The 19,171-nt window shown below is 51.5% G+C and overlaps 1 protein-coding gene and 1 pseudogene across 2 annotated transcripts; both read right to left on the reverse strand.

The window, feature by feature from the left end:
- Positions 1–13,792: 13,792 nt before the first annotated feature.
- On the reverse strand, positions 13,793–15,242 carry BLOC1S4 (biogenesis of lysosomal organelles complex 1 subunit 4). The gene has a single exon (XM_080797630.1). The coding sequence runs from the start codon at positions 15,154–15,156 to the stop codon at positions 14,413–14,415; it is 744 nt and encodes a 247-aa protein (XP_080653756.1). The 5' UTR covers positions 15,157–15,242; the 3' UTR covers positions 13,793–14,412.
- A 1,057-nt stretch (positions 15,243–16,299) lies between these two features.
- Positions 16,300–17,037, reverse strand: LOC308338894 (small ribosomal subunit protein eS4-like; annotated as a pseudogene). The gene has a single exon. The product of its transcript is annotated as a small ribosomal subunit protein eS4-like (transcript).
- Between the last annotated feature and the right edge of the window lie 2,134 nt (positions 17,038–19,171).

Genomic DNA, 19,171 nt, shown 5'->3' on the forward strand with positions numbered 1-19,171 from the left:
TGTCTCGGACAAACTCTGTGCCTGAGGGCCCACTGCCCTGAGCTGTAACGCAGACACAAAATGAGCTATGCCCGAGCCGAGCCAGTGTAGCCTGCCCTGGGAAGGAAGGGGCTGTTCCAACCGAGACCCCAAAGAGGAAGGTCTTCATGTAAAGGGGGCAGGGAGCAGAATTCCAGACCCAGGGAATAGCAGGTACAAAGATCTTGAGATGGGACAAAGCCAGGGCGACTCCCAGATGGATCAGAGGTCACATGATGGATCAGAGGTCATCATTGCAGCGACGATGTGTGCGGGGCCCAGAGCTGGCTGTGGGTCCGGGTACCACAGCCAGGAAGCTGGCCCCAGCACGGCCCTCCAAGGGCTTAGATGTGAGTGGGGAAGATCAAGTGACTAAACAGAGACACAGTCAGGCAAGGATTCCTGCCTGTGGGCCCTGACCTCATGAAGTCGGTGACTGATCTGCTGAATCATGGTTTCACGGACTCGCCGGCTGATTTCTTAATACAGTGGTTGGTTTGTTCATTCAAATCTCGACTGTGGCCTTCTGTGAATCAGGCACTGTGCTGAGCTCTGGGGAATGGCCATGATCGAGACACACAGCAAGTTGACCTCTGAACGATACCCTCTAGAGGGAACGTGACAAGTGCTACCTACGTCAGGAAAATCAGACGGAGCCACGTGACAGAGCGCAGCGCTCAGGAGCGGCGGGTCCCCGTCCAACCAGGAGCCACTCGCGCTCAGGCTTGAAGGAGAGGCAGGAGGCAACCCCTCAAGGGTCATAGGAACAGCCTACCTGCTGAACACGTGTTTTGTCTGCAACAAATCGCTCCTTAATGGGAAGGGGCTGCCAGCGAAGACATGCCCCCGTCTCTGGCCACACACAGTGCGTGCGTCCTCCTGAAAACCAGCAAAGTCAGCCTCCCCCAGCTGGCACGGCATCCTCCCGGGGAGGCCTGGGGAGCTGGTGGCCGGGTGGCCGGAGAACAGAGCCACGTTGTGAGCTTGGCCCAGGACTGCATGGGTAAACAGAAGGGCAGGCAGGCTGGGCGCTCAGAAGCGCTCATTGAGCCCATGAGCACCAGGCCAAGAGTGCAGCCAGGAAGAAACAGGTCTTTATGAAGGGAAGGCCCCACATGGCCTGAAACAGAGGAAAAGTCAGGCCATCCATCTGCAACCCCTGCGAGGCTGGGCCGGGAGGACGGCGGGCTGGACACCAAGCCACAAGAGCGCATGGAACTGGCAAGTGAGTCTACCTTCCTCGTATGCGGGCCCCTTGTTGTACACGGACAGATTCCCACACGGAGACACACAGCTACCTTTCTTGCACCTTCCTCCCCAGGACAGAAGAAACTTTTTGTTTGTTCGTTTGTTTGTTTTTTAAAGATTTTATTTATTTGACAGACAGAGATCACAAGTAGGCAGAGAGGCAGGCAGAGGTGGGGGGAGGGCGGGGGGTGGTGCTGAAAGCAGGCTCCCTGCTGAGCAGAGAGCCCCGACTCGGGCTCCATCCCAGGGTCCTGGGATCATGACCTGAGCCGAAGGCAGAGGCTTTAACCCACTGAGCCACCCAAGCACCCCAGAAGAAACGTTTTCAATTCCCACACAAAGGGTGGTGGTCTGGGAATAATGCCACGTGAGTCTCTGCAGTCCTTGACACCTGAGCTCAAGGGCTCCTCCGCGATTCCATGAATGGGTGCCCTTGGTCACCAACCCCATTCTGCAGATGAAGAAACTGAGGGCCGGAGAGGATCCGTAACTTGGCCAGGTTCATTGCGTAACTAATGGAACTGGGATGGAAGCAGGTCTGCCCCAGGCTCAGGCCTGTGCATTTCACCATCACAGCGTGTGCTGTTCCAGGGCGTATCCAAAAACTTGACCTTGACCTTGGTCAGGACGCGCATGGTAAACTGGCTTCGGGAATGGGCCAAGCTTATTTACAGCAAGTGTTGGGGAAATCAGCCCCAAAGTACTCCCTGCCAAGGCAGGGGTGCAGGGGGCCTCTTCAGGTGGGGACATTTCTTTCATGGGGTCAGGGCCTTGGGGAGCTGGGTCAGACTCTTGAAGGGCAGGAAAAGGACCAGAGAGACCAGGGAAAAGGAAGGGGCATAGAGGGAACAGAGGAAGGGAGGCTCAGAGGCCTACTGAACCTCTTAGTCCCCCCTGGCAGGCCCACCTGCCCATGGAATGGGGATCCTCCTCACTGCTCACCTGCCTTCAGCCAGAATTCCCCCACCCACCCTCCTCCCCACTGTGGGCCCCAGAGGGTCTCGATCAAATCTGTCCCATCTTTCCCCTCCTTTAGCTTTCCTGGGGACAGATCCCAAGGCCGCAGGACCTGCCCGTCTCTGCCCTCACCTCCTGCCTCATCTGACTTTGGACTTGGCTCCGAACAGAGCTCCGCAAGGTTCAGGCCTCTGGGCCTGCGCCCCTGCAGTTACCCTGCTCGAATCCTTCCCTGAAGGCTCCCCTGGCAAGTGTTCTCTCCCCTCCTTTAAGGCTCTGGGCCTCCAGCCCCTGGCACTTCCCCTGCCCAGGGCTTGTCACAGCGGCACTGATGACTCCTCTGCGCCACTCCCAGCCGCTTCCCTCTCAGGGGTAGGGTGGCGGGTCCCTCTGTTCCAGGCTATGGAGCAGATTACCTGGAGACTTCCAGAAACAAGGATCTGTTAACCCAGATTCTGTGGGTGGGGAATTCGGGCTCCTCCCTGCCCCCATGTTGTCCGGGGCCTCAGCAGGAATCCTCTGGAGGTGCATTCATGGCGCTGGTTGCCACTGGCTGTCCCCTGGGGGGCCTCCCCACGTGGTACTTCCATGTATGGCAGCTGGCTTCCCCCAGAGTGAGCATCCTGGAGATAGAAGCAGGTGGAGGGGAGCCCCGAGGGGAGAGGCTGCTTGGTGGGAGGAGTGCACGTGGGACTGCAGGGTATTTCAGGACATTCAGCCTCTGCCCAGTGCAGGACCAGTACCCCGCAGCCACTCAGGCTTACCTTGCTCCGGGGAGAGTGACCCGAGGCAGGATGTCTGGAACACAAGGCCTGAGAATATGCCCTGACTTCTGGGAAATGGGGGTGGGGGTGAGGGTTGGGGACAGGTCCTGCCCCTCCTGGGACACGTGGGCAGACTCTTGAACCTTGGCAGGTCGGGCACAGAGTGGGATCATGCACATTTGTGTGGACACGCCCTGTCCTATCATCTGGGTGACCCCCTATCAGTGACACCCTTAAAGATCTCTGGGGTCACTGGTGGCAGCTAGCTACAGGCTGTTGCTTGCTGAGCGCCCCGGGGGTGTCTGGACGGAACTTCGCTCTGAATTGTTCAGGGAAGACATCCAAGGACTCCCGGGGCCCCCAGGATGAAGACCACAGTCTTTGAAATGGCTGCAGGGGTCCCTCCTGCCCCTTGTCTTCCCTTAGCCTCAACGGTCAAGGCCCCAGAGGTTCTTGCTACCCGAAGTCAACCATCCACAGAGCAAGACACCCACGCTCTAGACCCACTGCCCAGCTGCAGGTCCTCGCTCCATCTCCTGCTTAGCCTTTTTTTTTTTTTTTAATATATAACATTTTGTATGCTCAACTGAATTTTCACTAGTTAATTTGACTCCACTGTATTATGTGTTCTCTGTCTCTGTTTCTGTGTGTTTGCACATGCTGTTCCCTCTCCCTGGAGTGCCCTTCCCCTCCCATTTCTCTCTGGGAAACTTTGACCCACCCTGCAATGTTTAGTTCAGCGATCACCTCCTCCAGGAAGCCATCCCTGATTGCCTACCCCTCCCTCGGACCTCACACAGAATGCCCAGGTTTCTTCTTGTGACCACCTAAGAGGACTCTTTAGCACTCTCTCCCCCGTTGTCCCTTGAGGTCAGGGCCAGGGTCTTATTCACTGGCCAGGGCCCAGGACATGTTACACCCCAAACGGTGTCTGTGGAATGAATGAGTGAAGGATGCACTCAAATGAGGCCATCTGGAGAGCCAGCCAGTGTGGTCCACCTTCCCTCTCTACCACTTCCAGGCGATGTGATCTTGGGTAGTTTTCTTGACTTCTTAGGGCCCCTTGTCTCAAAGGCTGGGTGAGTCTGAAAGCTACATGTGTCTGTCCATCAAATGGTGAATGTTTCTCTGTGACTGTTCTCACCAATTCTGAGACTGGTAGAAACACAAGAAAGGAGGGCATACACTGGTGCCCTGTGACAAAGAGCAGCGGCAAGCCATGAGCCACGGGGTGGGGGGGACATGACCTTGAGTGGGTCTCCTCCCTGCACCTAGCCTTGGTTTTCCATCTGTCACCAGGTGGGGGTGAGCTGGAACGGGAAGCCAGGTAGGCTGGCCCTTGAGTCAGGTGCTAGGGACTTCTCCCCCTGCCTCCTTCATTGCTCTCTGCCTTCCCAGGAGACCCAGCCAACCCTCGGCCCCAGCGAGGGTTCTATAGCGCCCACACTCCTTCTATAGCGCCCACACTCCTCTCTGCTTTAGGGTTGAGTGAAGTGCCTCTCACACACACGTGCACACACATGCATGCGTGTACAGATGTCTCCCCTGAAAGAGTGTGGCTTTCTGTCCTCTCTTCACATGGGGGTCACGTTCTCTGGTCACTACCCTGGATGTATCCGGCCAAAGTCAGGACCAGTGACCAGAAATTGGAGGCCCCACAAAAAGAATGCTTAACACCAGACACCAGGTCCTTCCTCCTGTCTTCCCTCGGAAACCTCAGGGGCCATGCGTGCCGCTGCCTCAGGGCCTTTGCACTTGCTGTTTCCTTGTGCATTAGCTATTGGTCTGGCTGCCTCCTTCTCCTGGTTCAGGTCTCAGCATGGATGACACCTGCTGCTGAAGGTCTTCTCCATCCCAGCCATCCCAGGAGCAGGAGTGGGGAATATCCTGCATGGTGGGTGGGGTGGCACAGTGGTTGGTGAGTGTGGGCTGGATCGGCTTTTGAGGGCATGTGGTGCACCTCTGCTCACAGCCAAATTAGAAGCCAATGACATCTTCTCTGTGCTTCTGCATCCCATCTGAAAGGTGGGTACTCACCCAGCAGGGCTGAGCAAGAACATGTGAGCAGGGGGCTTGGCACAGGGCCAAGTGCGTGCTGGCCGTGGAATGTGGAAACAGGGTGCTGGGGGATCACCACTCAGGGTCCTGCTGCTTGGAGGCACAGCACTCAGCCTGCAGGAGCAGGGAAGCCAGGAGTTGAGGAAAGGGATGGAGGGGAAGATAGACAATGCCAAGAACAGAAGGAACAACCCCTGACATGGAGACCACCCAGGTGGATCTCAAGGGCATCAGTCAGGTTGTGTGGACAAAGCCAGTCTCAGATAACGTGCTGGATGATTCCATTTGTATACCACTCCATATATAGCCATGGAGAGAGAGCAGGTGTTGGTGGCCAGGGGTTGGAGTGTGGAGGGGGTGACCAGCACGGTGGGTAGCACAAGGGAACTTTCTGGGGGTGGCAGAACAGTTCTGTACCTGGGGTGGTGGTTACAGAGAACTGGGTTCAAAGAGAAAAAGTGAGTGCATGGAAGGGCAGGAGGAATCCAAATAAGGGCTGCTGTTCTGAATAGTGGGGTATCAGAGCATGCCAACATCAATCTCCTGGGTCCATCGTTCCTTGGCGGTTAGGTAAGATATGCCCTGCGGGGAGCTGCCTGACGGGCACACGTGGGCTCCCTGGACAATTTTTGCAACTCTACTTCAAACTACTTCAAAATACAAAAGTTTTAAAAACAAAAACACGGAGACTACTTCCTCTAACACTAACAGAGTGCACGTCCTTCTCAAGCTCCCACGGAGCATCTGCTGGGGAGACCACACCGAAGACAGACCCTCAGATACACCAGATACAGATGCTGAAAAGAATAGAAACCGTGCTATATGTACTCTCGGACTGCAGCGGAAGTAAGCTAGAATTCATAATGGAGACAGTTGAAAAAAAAAAACAACAAATTCTCAGCGATTGAACAAGTCTTCTCAGTAACATGCAGCTCAAAGAAGACATGGTGAGAGAAATTTTTAAATATTTTGAACTCAGTGAAACTGAAAACACAACTTATGTAAATTGTAGCGAAAGCAGTGCTTAGAGGGAGACTGTAGCACTCAACACAGATTAGAAGAGCAGAAAGATAGGGCACTGGGGTGGCTCAATGGGTGAAGCATCCGACTCTTGATTTCAGCTCAGGTCATGATCTCGGGGATGTGAGATCAAGTCCCGCACTGGGTGTGCACTTTACTTGGGATTCTCTCTTTCCCTCTCCCTTTGCCCCACCCCCGCTCATGCACACGAGCACACGTGCACTCTCTCTCTAATAAATAAGTAAAATCTTTAAAAAAAAAAAAAAGTAAATTCAATCGAATGTGGGCAGAAGTGGTCCTGGAGTGCCCAAGGCTCCCACCCAGCACCCTTCTTAGGGGGAAGGAAGGGTGGACACAAGGCTTGATGGCGCCCCAAGAACACAGGTGTGCCTGCTGCAGTTCTCACTGTTGGCACGGGCTCACCCCCTCGCCACCTTGAGCGGGCGAGGACGGCCACTGTAAACTAATAAACACAAGGCTTGGTGAAGATGGGGGGAAGCTGGGACAACGTGCTCTGCTGATGGGTGTGTAAGGGGGTGTGGCCATGCTGGAAAACTGTGGAGGTGCCTCCAAAAACTGAAATATGAACCACCCTGTGATCCAGCAACCCCACTGCTGGGTATTTATCCAAATCAACTGAGAGTAGGGCTGGGGATGTCTGGGTGGCTCATCCTTAAATGTCTGTCTTCGGTTCAGGTCACAATCCCAGGGTCCTGGAATGGAATCCCGCACTGGGCTCCCTGCTTGGCGGGAAGCCTGCTTCTCCCTCTCCCACTCCCCTTGCTTGTGTTCCCTCTCTCGTTGTCTCTCTCTCTCTCTGTCAAGTAAAATTTTAAAATGAAAAAAAAAAAAAAAAACCAGAAAAAAAAACCCACCAAAAAACCCTGAAAGCAGGGTTTCAGAGAGATATTTACACCATGTTCAGAGCTGTGTTGTTCACAGAAGCCAAAAGGTGGGAGGAACCCAAGTGCCCATCAGCAGGTGGATGGATAAACACAGTGTGGTCCACACACACGATGGGATATATTTTCCAATGTTAGAATGTTAGACAGGAAGCACATTCCGACACCGGCCATCACACTGATGAACCTGGAGGACACTGTGCTCAGCCGAAGAAGCCCATTGCAAAACGTCAAACACTGTAGGGTTGCTGTCCTATGAGGTACTGAGAGCGGTCAGGTTCACAGAGACAAGGTAGGCGGGTGGGGGGATGGGAACGGGGTTCGTGTTCAATGGGGACAGAGTGTGAGTTTTGCGAGGAAATTTCTGGGCATGGATGGTGGCGGCTACTGCATAGCAGTGTGAACGGGTTTAACAGCATGGAACCAGACACACAAAAAATGGTTAGGTGGTAAATTTGTATGTACGTTACCACAGATTCTTTTTAAAAATAATAAAAACTGGGGCGCCTGGGTGGCTCAGTGGGTTAAAGCCTCTGCCTTCGGCTCAGGTCATGATCCCAGGGTCCTGGGATCGAGCCCCACATCGGGCTCTCTGCTTGGCAGGGAGCCTGCTTCCCTCTCTCTCTGCCTGCCTCTTGCCTGCTTGTGATCTCTGTCTGTCAAATAAATAAATAAAATCTTTAAAAAAATAATAATAAAAACTTTGAACTAAAACCAAAATCAATTAAGGGACACCAGGGTGGCTCAGCGGGTTAACCGTCTGGCTTCTCTGCTCAGGTCATGATCCCTGTCCTGTATCTATTGGGCTCCCTGCTCAGAGGGGAGCCTGCTTCTCCGTCTGCCACTCCCCCTGCTTGTGCTCTCGCTCTCTCTCTCTCTCTCTCCCTGACAAGTAAGTAAATAAAATCTAGAAAATAATTTAAAAATTAAAAAATAAAACAAACCAGTTAAGAAAGAACTCAAGAACACTTATGTTTCCAACTTCAAAAACTTTGCAAAGCAAACAACTTGCTGCTGGTGCTTGGCACTGAACTTGTCCCAGCGGCTCCTAATTCCCACCCCCGCCCTTCTCTGCCTTAGTTAGCCTGTCCTAGCAATCCACACACTGCCAAGACAATCCACCAGCAAGCATTTTCACCGTTGAGACAGCGAGAGCCTGTTGGTGATTTTGTGGGGACTGGGGCGGGGGCGGGGGGAGGGCAGGGCACTAGGTTTCCTGGTTTTGCTGGGACAAGGAGCTGAACGACCAGGAACGGAGTCTGGAAGTGCATCCCTCACCACCAGGATGGCCTCCCCAGTCCTCCTTGCCAACCGCCTCCTCTGGGCCAGGCACCCCAAATCCAGGGTGCACAGAATGGACAAAGGCCAAGCTCCTCGCCCTCGTGGGGGAGACAGACAGACAGACAAATCAATACATGAGCTTGCTTATTCTGGTGCAGAGGAGATGAGGACAGCAAACAGGTTGAGGGACAGGACTGGCCATTGTATACCACCCCTACCCATCCCCCAGCTGCTCCCATCCCACTTTCCTCCCCTCCCACACCCTGAGCAGAAAGGGCAGCCTTGGGGGAGAGCCGTGGTCCCCACACTGCCGGCCCCTCAGGCGTGGACAGGGCCTGAAGGCTCTGAATCTGCAGCTTCCAGCCCCCGCCCCAGCCTCTCCAGGGCCGGTTCCTGCAGGCGGGGCGGACCAGCTCCTGGCAGGGCGGCCTTTTCTGCTGTGGCAGCGCCCCCTGCTGGGCAGGGGCTGTTCCTGCCGTCTCCTTGGCCGCCGGCACGCTGTCACACGCCCACGGGAGGAGGCCCGGGTCCCTTTATTCCCATCCTCTGCCCCAGGGTCCCACCTGAACCCCTTCGGGTACGCCTCCCTTTGGGGATGAAGACCACCAAGAGGAAACTCTCACTCTACAAGGCATGCATTCCCTTCTCTATTGCTGGGGCTAACGATGTAGGTCACTTTGGAAAATGATTTTTAACCTTCCGGCATGAAAAGGAGTCTCTTCAGAAAGGTAGTTCTGGGGGCGTCTGGGTGGCTCAGTGGGTTGGGCCTCTGCCTTCGGCTCGGGTCATGGTCTCGGGGTTCTGGGATCAAGCCCCGCATCCGGCTCTCTGCTCCGTGGGGAGCCTGTTTTCCCCTCTGCCTCTCTGCCTGCCCCTCTGCCTGCTTGTGATCTCTCTCTGTCAAATAAATAAATAAAATCTTTAAAAAGAAAGAAAGAAAGAAAGAAAGAAAGAAAGAAAGAAAGAAAGAAAGTTCTGAAAGTTCTCTAGCAACATCCCCGGGGCTCAATTCAGAAGGGGCCCTCTTGGAGCCCATAGGAATGATGGCACCAGATTTAAAAAATTCAGTCCCCGAAGCTGGGGTTGGACTGAGTTGGGGTCGGACTGCTCACCCTCTGGCCCGTCTAGCTCTTGAAGAACAATCAGGTCTTATTTTTCTTGGTGTCCTCAGCCCTCCCAGGATGCTTGATTTTCCAGCAAGTCTTGACTGCATTACTCTCTTTGTCTTTCTGTCTCCCATTCCATACGCAGCGCCTAGTTTTTCCCTGGCTGTTCATTCCCTTGGCCGGCCCGATGGTCACTGGTTGAACAGCTGAGCATGCCAGGCGCGGTGTTACCTGCTGATAAGACAGTCGTGGTGCAGTGGGACGGACAGAACCCGTGCCTGGCTGGAGGTGGGGGAAGCAGACAGCACAGAGTGACACAGCACTGTGAAGGGACTGCACTGAGTATCTTTCAGGATCAAGGTGAAGCTGGATGGGAGTGAGCAAGGGGAGAGAGGCCCAAGTCAAGATCACTGAAGGGGTGGGAGCCAGATCCTGTAAGGTGTGGCAGGCCACAGAATAGAATTCAGATCTTACTCTAACGTCACGAGAAGCCAACGATGGTTTTAGGCAAAGCCCAATGTATCTGGCCTACGGTTTTTATTTATTTTTTTAAAGATTTATTTATTTATTTATTTGACAGACAGAGATCACAAGTAGGCAGAGAGGCAGGCAGAGAGAGAGGGAGAGGCAGGCTCCCCTCCGAGCAGAGAGCCCAATGCGGGACTCGATCCCAGGACCCTGGGATCATGACCTGAGCAGAAGGCAGAGGCTTTTAACCCACTGAGCCACCCAGGCGCCCCTGGTCTACGGTTTTGAAAGACACCTCTGGCTGCTGTGTACTGTGTGGAAAGTGGCTTGGAGAGAGGATGAGGGAAGCAGGAAACCACTTAAGAGACTGCTGGGTGGTGGAGGTGAGATGGGCTAGCTGTGGGATGGACAGAGGGGTGCATTTGGGATGTGTTGTGGGTGGTGCCTATAGTCGTACTGACAAATTGGATGTTAGCTTTCTATATATATCTATCTATATATATAGATCTATATAGATATATAGATATAGAAGATTTTATTTGAGAGAGAGGGAGCGTGGGCGAGCATGAGCAGGGGGAGGGGCAGAGGGAGAAGCAGACTTCCAGCTGAGCGGGGAGCCCCATGCAGCACTCCGTCCCAGGACCCAGAGATCATGACCCAAGCTGAAGGCAGACTCTTAACCGACTGAGCCCCTCAGGGGCCCTGTTACAGCGCACACTATTAACAGCAGTTCATTTTAAGCCAAAGTCCTTAGAAGATACTGCTGAGAGAGGCCAGGAAGCTTTGTTTCTGGTAAAGGTGGGTCTTGAAGAAGGTAAGACCTGAACTGGTCTCCAGCTGTTTGTGACTGTCTTTGGTCCAAAGGTAACTGGCGACCTGAGCCCCGTCTGCGGTCCTAAACCCGGCTTTCTCCTGATTCACGTTCACCAGTGTGGTGGTGAGGGGGGTATCCTTAGAACTAATGCTTTCCAGTGCTGCCCCTTCTGAGGAAGCCAAGCTAGTTCAAAATTTTTTGTTTTTTAAGTTTTTTTTTTTTAAGATTTTATTTACTTATTCGACAGAGAGAGACACAGCAAGAGAGGGAACCCAAGCAGATGAGTGGGAGAGGGAGGAGGTTTCCAGCTGAGCAGGGAGCCTGATGCGAGGCTTGATCCCAGGACCCTGGGATCATGACCTGAGCTGAAGGCAGACACTTAACGACTGAGCCACCTAGATGCCCTGTTTTTGTTTTTAATAGATTTTGTCAGAGAGAGAGAGAGAAAGCACAAGCTGGGGGAGTGGCAGGCAGAGGGAGAGGGAGAAGTAGGCTCCCGCTAAGCAGGGAGCCCGACACGGGTCTCAATCCCAGAACCCTGGGATCATGACCTGAGCTGAAGGCAGATGCCTAAACGACTGAGCCACCCAGGTGTCCCAAGCTACTTTAAAAATCTTAAATCGCAGACCAACATTAGTCTGCTCCCCTTAGGTCTTTTGTTTCAAGAAGTACCTAGGTTTTATTTGCATGCAGCCTGCACATTTGTCTACGTGTGGTCTGTGGCTGCTTCTGCACCAGCGCCAAGGGAGTAGTTTTGAGACCTGTGGCCTTGTGGTTCTTTCCCTCCACCCCTTTAGGGACGTAGCTAGTCTGTCCTAGATCATATACTTAGCAGGTTCACATTGGGCTGACTCCACGACCTGCACTTTTTTTTTTTTTTAAGATTTTATTTATTTATTTGACAGAGAGATCAGAGTAGGCAGAGAGGCAGGAGGACAAAGAGGAGAAGCACGTTCCCTGCTGAGCAGAGAGCCCAACTTGGGGCTCGATCCCAAGACCCTGAGATCATGACCTGGGCCGAAGGCAGAGGCTTAACCCACTTAGCCATCCAGGCGCCCCCCTTTTAAAGATTTTATTTATTTGAGTGAGCCCAGGCATGGAGCCTGATGTGGGACTCTATTTATTATTTGACAGAGAGAGAGACCAAGCACAAGCAGACAGATGGCAGGCAAGGAAGAAGCAGGCTCCCCACCCAGCAAAGAGCCCGACATAGATCTCGATCCTAGGACCCAGGGACCACGACCTGAGCCAAGCAGCGGCTTCACCAACTGAGCCCCCCAGGTGCCCCACGACCTGTACTTTTCTATCTACAATGGGCCCACCCACTCACACATGGTCCAGACGGGCCCAGTTGGTAGAGCATGCAACTCTTGATCTTGGGGTTGTGGGTTCAAGCCCCATGTTGGGTGTAGATTACTTAGAAATAAAATCTCGGGACACCAGAGTGGCCCAGTCATTGGGCATCTGCCTTCGGCTCAGGTCATGATCCGGGGTCATGGGACAGAGTCCCACATCAGGCCCCTTGCTCAGCGGGGAACCTGCTTCTCCCTCTGCCTGTCCCCCTGCTTGTGTGAGCTCTCTTTGACAATAATTAAATAAAATCTTAAAAAAAAATAAAATCTCAAATAAAATAAAATATTTTAAAAGTTTATTTTTTAGTCCTCTTTACACCCAGCATGGGGGGGGTCAAACTTACAACCCTGAGACCAAAAATTGCATGCTCTCCCCACTGAGCCAGTTCAGCACTGCCAGCTCTTATTTTCTTTTCTCTCTCTCTTAGTTTTATATAAGATTTTATTTGTTTATTTATTTGACTGAGAGAGAGAGAGCGAGCGAGCGCAAGAGGTCACAAGCAGAGGGAGAGGGAGAAACAGACACCCTGCTGAGGAAGGAGCCCAACGTGGGGCCCAATCCCAGGACCTCAGGATCATGACTGGAGCCAAAGGCAGACATTCAACTGAGCCACTCATGTGTCCCAAGGTTGTTTTTTTTTTTTTTTTAATATTGCCAGAAAATGGGGCACCTGGGTGGCTCAGTTGGTTGGGCATTTGCCTTGGGCTCAGGTCAGGATCTCAGGCTCCCTGAGAGCAGGGATCAGGCTTCCTGCTCAATGGGAAGTCTGCTTCTCCCTCTCCCCTGCTCCTCCCCACTGCTTGTGTGCATGCTCTCTATTTCAAATAAATAAAACCTTAAAAAAAATTAGTTATCCCAATTTTTTTCATAATTTGCCCTAATTACTACCTACTTTTTAATATAAAGCATTTTGGCAATATGGATGTTAGGTACTAAAGCTATTTTCATATTCAGTGACTATATCATAGGGATATTCTAATTACTTACGGTACTACCCAGCAATTGCCCAACAGTATTAAATGTAGCTTACTTGTGCTTTGAGCTTCTAAATTCAGGAGTTCCTTAATTTATAGTCTATGAACCTCCTAAATAAAAAGTATAAATATGCGACACTGCAAGTCCATGAAAGAGGAAAGTGCAGATTACATCATCAGATTTTTTTTTTTTTTTTTTGGTCAGAGAGAGAGAGAGCGAGCTTGTGAGCAGGCGAGTGGGCACACAAGCCGGGGGAGTGGCAGTTCGAGGGAGAAGCAGGCTCCCCGCTGTATAAGGAGCCCGATGCAGGACTCAATCTCTGGACTCTGGGATCCTGAGCTGAGCAGAAGGCGGACACTTAACCTACTGAGCCACCCAGGCGCCCCTACATGATCAGACTTATGATACACAGCTATAAGAGAACATGACTGCTCCGTTAGCCTCTAAGATCGACAATAAATGACACAAAAGAAACCTAAGCTGGGTGCTTATTTGAGATCTACTGCCCAGGAACATCAACTAATAACAATAGATTAAGATTCAAATCAAGATCAAAGCCTGCTGCACCTGCAAGACATCTTTAGGATTCCATGCTGTAGGGTGAAAGAACAAAAACCCCAACACCAGTCATTCATACGTATGATTTAACTATTGACTTTGAGAGGTGAGAAACATAAAGTTCTTTGGAATAGTAGCTAAGCTTTTTCACATCCGAAAGGAGTTACTCCCAAGACACCTCTCCTTATCCCTACAATCATGAGCAATATATCTATTTTCAAACAAAAAAGGGAATATGAAAAGCCCTTTCCAGAAGAAAAGCTTTTCCAATAAAATTTAAAATTTTTATTAATATTTATATTATAAACCAAATGTTAGCAACCACTTACAGACACGTTTGCTGTGGGCAAATTAAGATTCGGAGGGCCTACTTGCAAATACAGCTTCAGAATTAGTTGCAATAAATCAATCCATCTTCTCAGAAATTGTATGATTTCCTTCGGTTTACAACCCATGATGTGCAAGTATAATATAACGTGAAATAACTTACCATCTACCCTAAAAGCTACAGAAAATGGAATCGCTATTAGGATCGAATAATAAGACTGGGGCAGTTGGGCAGTTTTTCTTAATATAAAATATAGAAACTCTGAAAAGGTAATACCGTTAGGTGAGCTGTAAAACCCATAAAAACAACAGTTCTGCCACAGCGCACAGAGAAACGCATTCGTGTTCTTCGACGCCCCAAGCAGCCAGCCCTCAGTTCAGCACTCGAGACAGAAAGCCACACGTCCTTACGGGAGGGAGGTCATGCAGACAGTGGGAAACAAGTGTGCCAAAGACAAACACGCCGTCCGCCAACCTCGTGGAGGTCTACCAGCAGCCTCGCCGGCAGACTGAGCAGCCCAGACCCTCGCAGCCGGCGTCCCCTAGCGGGCCAGCCGGCGGACTCAAATCTGAGGTGTCTCGCTGCAACAGGGAAAGTGGTCTTCGGTCCGAAACAGGACGGGCGGCTCGTAGCCGCTCTGCTGGGGCCTGCCGGAGGGCGCCTTGCTGAACAAGGAGGGCACGCTGATCGTGTGCAGCAGCTTCCTGAAGGCGCTGGGGAAAGCGCCCAGCTCGGCCTCCGCCCTGGCCACCTGCTCCTCCATCCTGGCCACGCGGGCGCCGATCATCCCCACGAAGGCCTCCAGCCGGTCGATCCTGCTGTAGACCCGCCGCATCTCCGCGGCCTTCGCGTAAATGCGAGGCACGCCCTCACTGACGACGTGGGAGGAGTCCCCGCGCAGCATGTCCAGCATGCCCACGAACTCGTCCACTCTGGTGAGCAGGTCCTCCAGGCTGGCGTCCAGGGCCTCGACCTCGGGCCGCGCCCCGGCTCCGGGCAGCAGGCAGGCGGCGTAGCCCGCGGCGGCGCGGCGCAGCAGCGGCAGATCGCGGCCCGGCGCGCCCAGCTCCGACGCCTCGTCCTCCCACGGCCCCGAGGCGCTGCTGTGGCTCTGGGACACATTGCCGCTGTCCCCGCTCCACGCTGCTCCGGGAAGCTCGGCCTCGTCCTCCGCCGACCCCTCCTGCGGCGGCCCACGACCCGCGGCGCGACCCTCCATGGCCCGCCGCGGCAGGGATACCCACCCCGCTTCCGGGCTCCCAGTTCTGCTTCCGGCTCCTACGCGCGCACGCGCGCGCCCCAGCATCCGGCTTTTGCGCGCTCACGTACACGCACGGGCGCCGGTCTCTGTTTCCAGCCCCTGCACGCTCGTCCGCGCGCGACGTGAACAGAACTAGGTTAAGACGCGTGCGTCCTCACTGTATCTTTCGCGTGGTCACGCAGTCAGGTAACCTCCATCCAGATCAAGATACAGGACATGCCAAGGACCCATGAAGAGCTTCCCACTCTCCCTAGTTTCTTCTTGCTGCTCATACCAGAATCAAAGAGGAGAGAAATAAACAGGAGTTCCCCAGAACCTTGCTCTTCTTGATGACTTTGAACGTTCTCATCTTCTTTCCTCTTTTCCCCAAACACTTGGTATTGTCAACATTTTCATTTTTAGCCATTCTAGTGGATGTATAGTGAATGCTATCTCAGCGTGGCTTTAATTGGCATTTCCTGTTGAATAGTGAACTTTAGCACCCTTTTGTATACTTACTGGCCATGTGGATATTCCCTCTTCTGAAGTGCTGGCTCAAGTCTTGCCCGTTTTTATTTTTTATTATTTTTTTAAAAGATTTTATTTATTTATTTGACAGAGATCACAAGTAGGCAGAGAGGCAGGCAGAGAGAGAGGAGGAAGCAGGCTCCCCGCTGAGCAGGGAGCCCGATGTAGGGCTCCATCCCAGGACCCTGAGATCATGACCTGAGCCGAAGGCAGAGGCTTAACCCACTGAGCCACCCAGGCGCCCCTATTCTTTTTTTTAAAGATTTTATTTATTTACTTGTCAGAGAGATCACGACCAGGGGGAGCGGCAGGCCAAGAGAGAAGCCGGTTCCTCGCTGAGCAAGGAGCGCGATGTGGGACTCGATCCCAGGACTCTGGGATCATGACCCCAGCTGAATCCAGACACTTAACTGACTGAGCCACCCAGGTGTTCCATCTTGCCGGTTTTTAAATTGAGTTTTTTGTCCTTTCCTTATTGATCTATAGATGTTCTCAATACAGTTTGAATGTGAATCCTTTGTTATCTATATCCCTTTAATAAATTCCAATTCATCAAGCCAGGAATGTTTGGAGAGTGAAAGGGGACACTCAGGATACAAGATACAAATCATTTTGTGTGTGTGTGTGCTGTATGATCTTTAATTAACTATAGTCTTCCAATCACGTCACCTAGGGACCATTTTACCCACTGCTCTGTTTGGTCGCCAGTCTCTTGTCTCTTTCTTCAGCAATGGTGAGGTGGATACCCTTTCCCTGGGGAAGGGAAATCCGTGGTTTGTTCCCTTTGCCAATAACAAAAATGTTAAGAGAGTTGAGTGGCGAATCAGTTGCCATTGGCATCTTTCATGAGAACAGTATCAGATGAACCAGGGTGTCTCTCTCTGTTGGTGATCACACCAGTTCTTCCCAGGTTAGCGCCTCTGGTCACCCTATACAGATAGCCAGTGTCGCACTTGATGAAATCAGTAATCTCTCCAGTCTCTCAATCAATCTGAATGGTGTCATTGACCCTGATGAGGGGCTCAGGACAGCGGATGGGGCAAGCATGATGAGTCACCAGATGAGGGATTCCTAATGTCCCCGCAAAGATCTTCCTCACTTTGCACAACTCACACTTGACCTTTTCAGGTGTAATCCAATGAACAGCAAAGCGACCATTGGTGTCATACATCAGATGGAAATTCTCCCCCAGTCTTGCCAATGCTGATGACACCCGTAAAACCAGTAGGATACATTATATCAGCTTGGATATTGCCATCATTCTTAATAAAATGCTGCATACAGATCTTTACTTCATCTCCTGTTAGGGCATACTTGAGTCTGTTCCTTAGGAAAATGATTAAGAGGCAGACATTCTCTCAGCTTATGGGGATCAGTAGACAGGTGAGGAGCAAACACACTGGTCAGTTTATCCAGCATCCAATACTACCTGCTTCAGATACCCTTGGGACCACGAGCTGTGGCTGCACTAGGCAGGAGACGAGCAAGATACAAAATCTTGGGCAAATCATATCACGTAATTATTATGGGACTATAAGGATCATGAGATGATCATTACGGATCATATGTCCAATGCCCAGTTTGGTGCAGCAGGTGGAAACTGACACTCGGAGATATGTGTTCGGGTTAGCCAGCTTGTCCAAGGCCAGAGAGCAAGTAACTGGAGGGACTAGGAGCACCTAATGCAGGATGTTTCTGACTTCAAAACCTTTAGCATCAAACAACCTCCATTCACTGTCATAATAACTATAACACTATCACCTCTTATATCTGCTGGTGCTTTGGTATTTGCAAATCACTTTCCTGCACATCACCTCACTTACACATCTTCCCATCGATGGATATTCAGGCTGGGATCGCCAGTTTTTACTTAAAGACTGGAATACTGAAGCTCTAATCTGTGGCACTATTGTAAGCAGAATCCCTCCAAAGTTCAGCTAGTGGGACACTCACTGAACAAGCCTGCAAAGAGACTCCATCCATTCCACAATGGCATACTCTCGGTGCTCAAACATTTTTTGTTAAATGAATGTTAAAGCAGAATTTTACTGGTCCCCTGCTGTTTTTCAGGTCCTATAGGTGTTAAGGACGGAGACCAGAACCCACTGTCAAGGGGCCTCCAATAGACAAAGGCACTTATATTTTAGGAAAGGAGGCCTTATCTCTAAAACATTCCCTAAGGCCCTACTTGTGTCCAGTCTGCCAGGAGGGGCTGAGGACAGAGCCGAATCAGAAGTGGCCCTTTATCTTAGGTTGCTCACAGTCTGGTGAAGATGATGCAGGCAGGTTGGGTCTAAGAACCCAGAGGGGGTTCTGGGGTCCCTGCAGGACCAACTTTGCACGGGACAGAAATCAAATGCAGGCCAGAGAAAGTAAAAACAGTTTATTAAATAGTGTGAGAAACAGAATTTAGCAGACAGACTGGGAGACTCAGAAAGGAAAGGACAATGAGTCTCTTCCTGCCTTGGGCCTAGGGGTTCATATTGGAAAGGGATCTAGGGCAAGTGTTCCTTCAGGAATCCAGAGTAGGGTCTGATCAAAGGTGAGTGGCAGGTGAGTAATAGGTGTTATTCTATAAACCAATGAAGGTAGGGGTTACTGATGCCAGCGTCTGCCAAGTCTTGTTCAAAGTTAATGTCCTGGACACATGTTTGGGACCTGGCTCTTCTTAGATGTTATCAGGTGTTTGGGGGCCTAGGACAAAAATTCAGAGAATAGGGTGCCTGGATGGCTCAGTTGTTAAGTTTCTGCCTTCGGCTCAGGTCATGATCCCAGGGTTCTGGGATCAGTCCAGACATGGGGCTCCCTGCCCGGCAGGAAGCCTGCTTCTCCCTCTCCCGCTTCCCCTGCTTGTGCTCCCTCTCTCTCTGTGTCTCTTTGTGTCAAATAAATAAATAAAATCTTTTTTAAAAACCTCAGAGAATGATTAACTCTCTTGTTTCCCCTTTGAAGTGGGAACACAGCTTGTTGGGTTTAACCGGATGCAGAATATAGAACATAGGGGCGCCTGGGTGGCTCCGTGGGTTAAAGCCTCTGCTTTCAGCTCAGGTCATGATCTCGGGGTCCTGGGATCGAGCCCCGCATCAGGCTCTCTGCTCATCAGGGAGCCTGCTTCCTCCTCTCTCTCTGCCTCCCTCTCTACCTACTTGTGTGTTCTCTCTGTCAAATAAAGAAATAAAATCTTAAAAAAAAAAAGAATATAGAACATAAGTACTTGTGGCCTAAACAGAAACAAAAGAGACAGGACCTTTCTAAAATGGAGTCCCTTCAGTTACCCTACCTCAAAGAGAGAACAAAAACCTACTGACCAGAACAATCCAAAGAAGCGGGAGAAAAATCCGCCCAGGACAAAAAGCTGGGAGCAAGGGGTGAGAAAAGAGGAGTTAGAATCCTGGTTTTTTGGCAAGGGAAGTGAGGGCAAAAATGAACTGTTGGGACTTCATCAAGATCAAAAGCTTTTGCACAGCAAAGGAAAGAGTTAACAAAACCAAAAGACAACTTACAGAATAGGAGAAGATATTTGCAAACTACATATCAGATAAAGGGCTAGTAT

Source organism: Martes martes (assembly GCF_963455335.1).
Source record: "Martes martes genome assembly, chromosome: 2".
In the NCBI taxonomy this organism is placed as follows: Eukaryota; Metazoa; Chordata; class Mammalia; order Carnivora; family Mustelidae; genus Martes; species Martes martes.

Bases quoted from the DNA above. Each gene is read 5' to 3' on its own strand.
- BLOC1S4 (XM_080797630.1), bottom strand. From the start codon at position 15,156: ATGCTGGGGCGCGCGCGTGCGCGCGTAGGAGCCGGAAGCAGAACTGGG.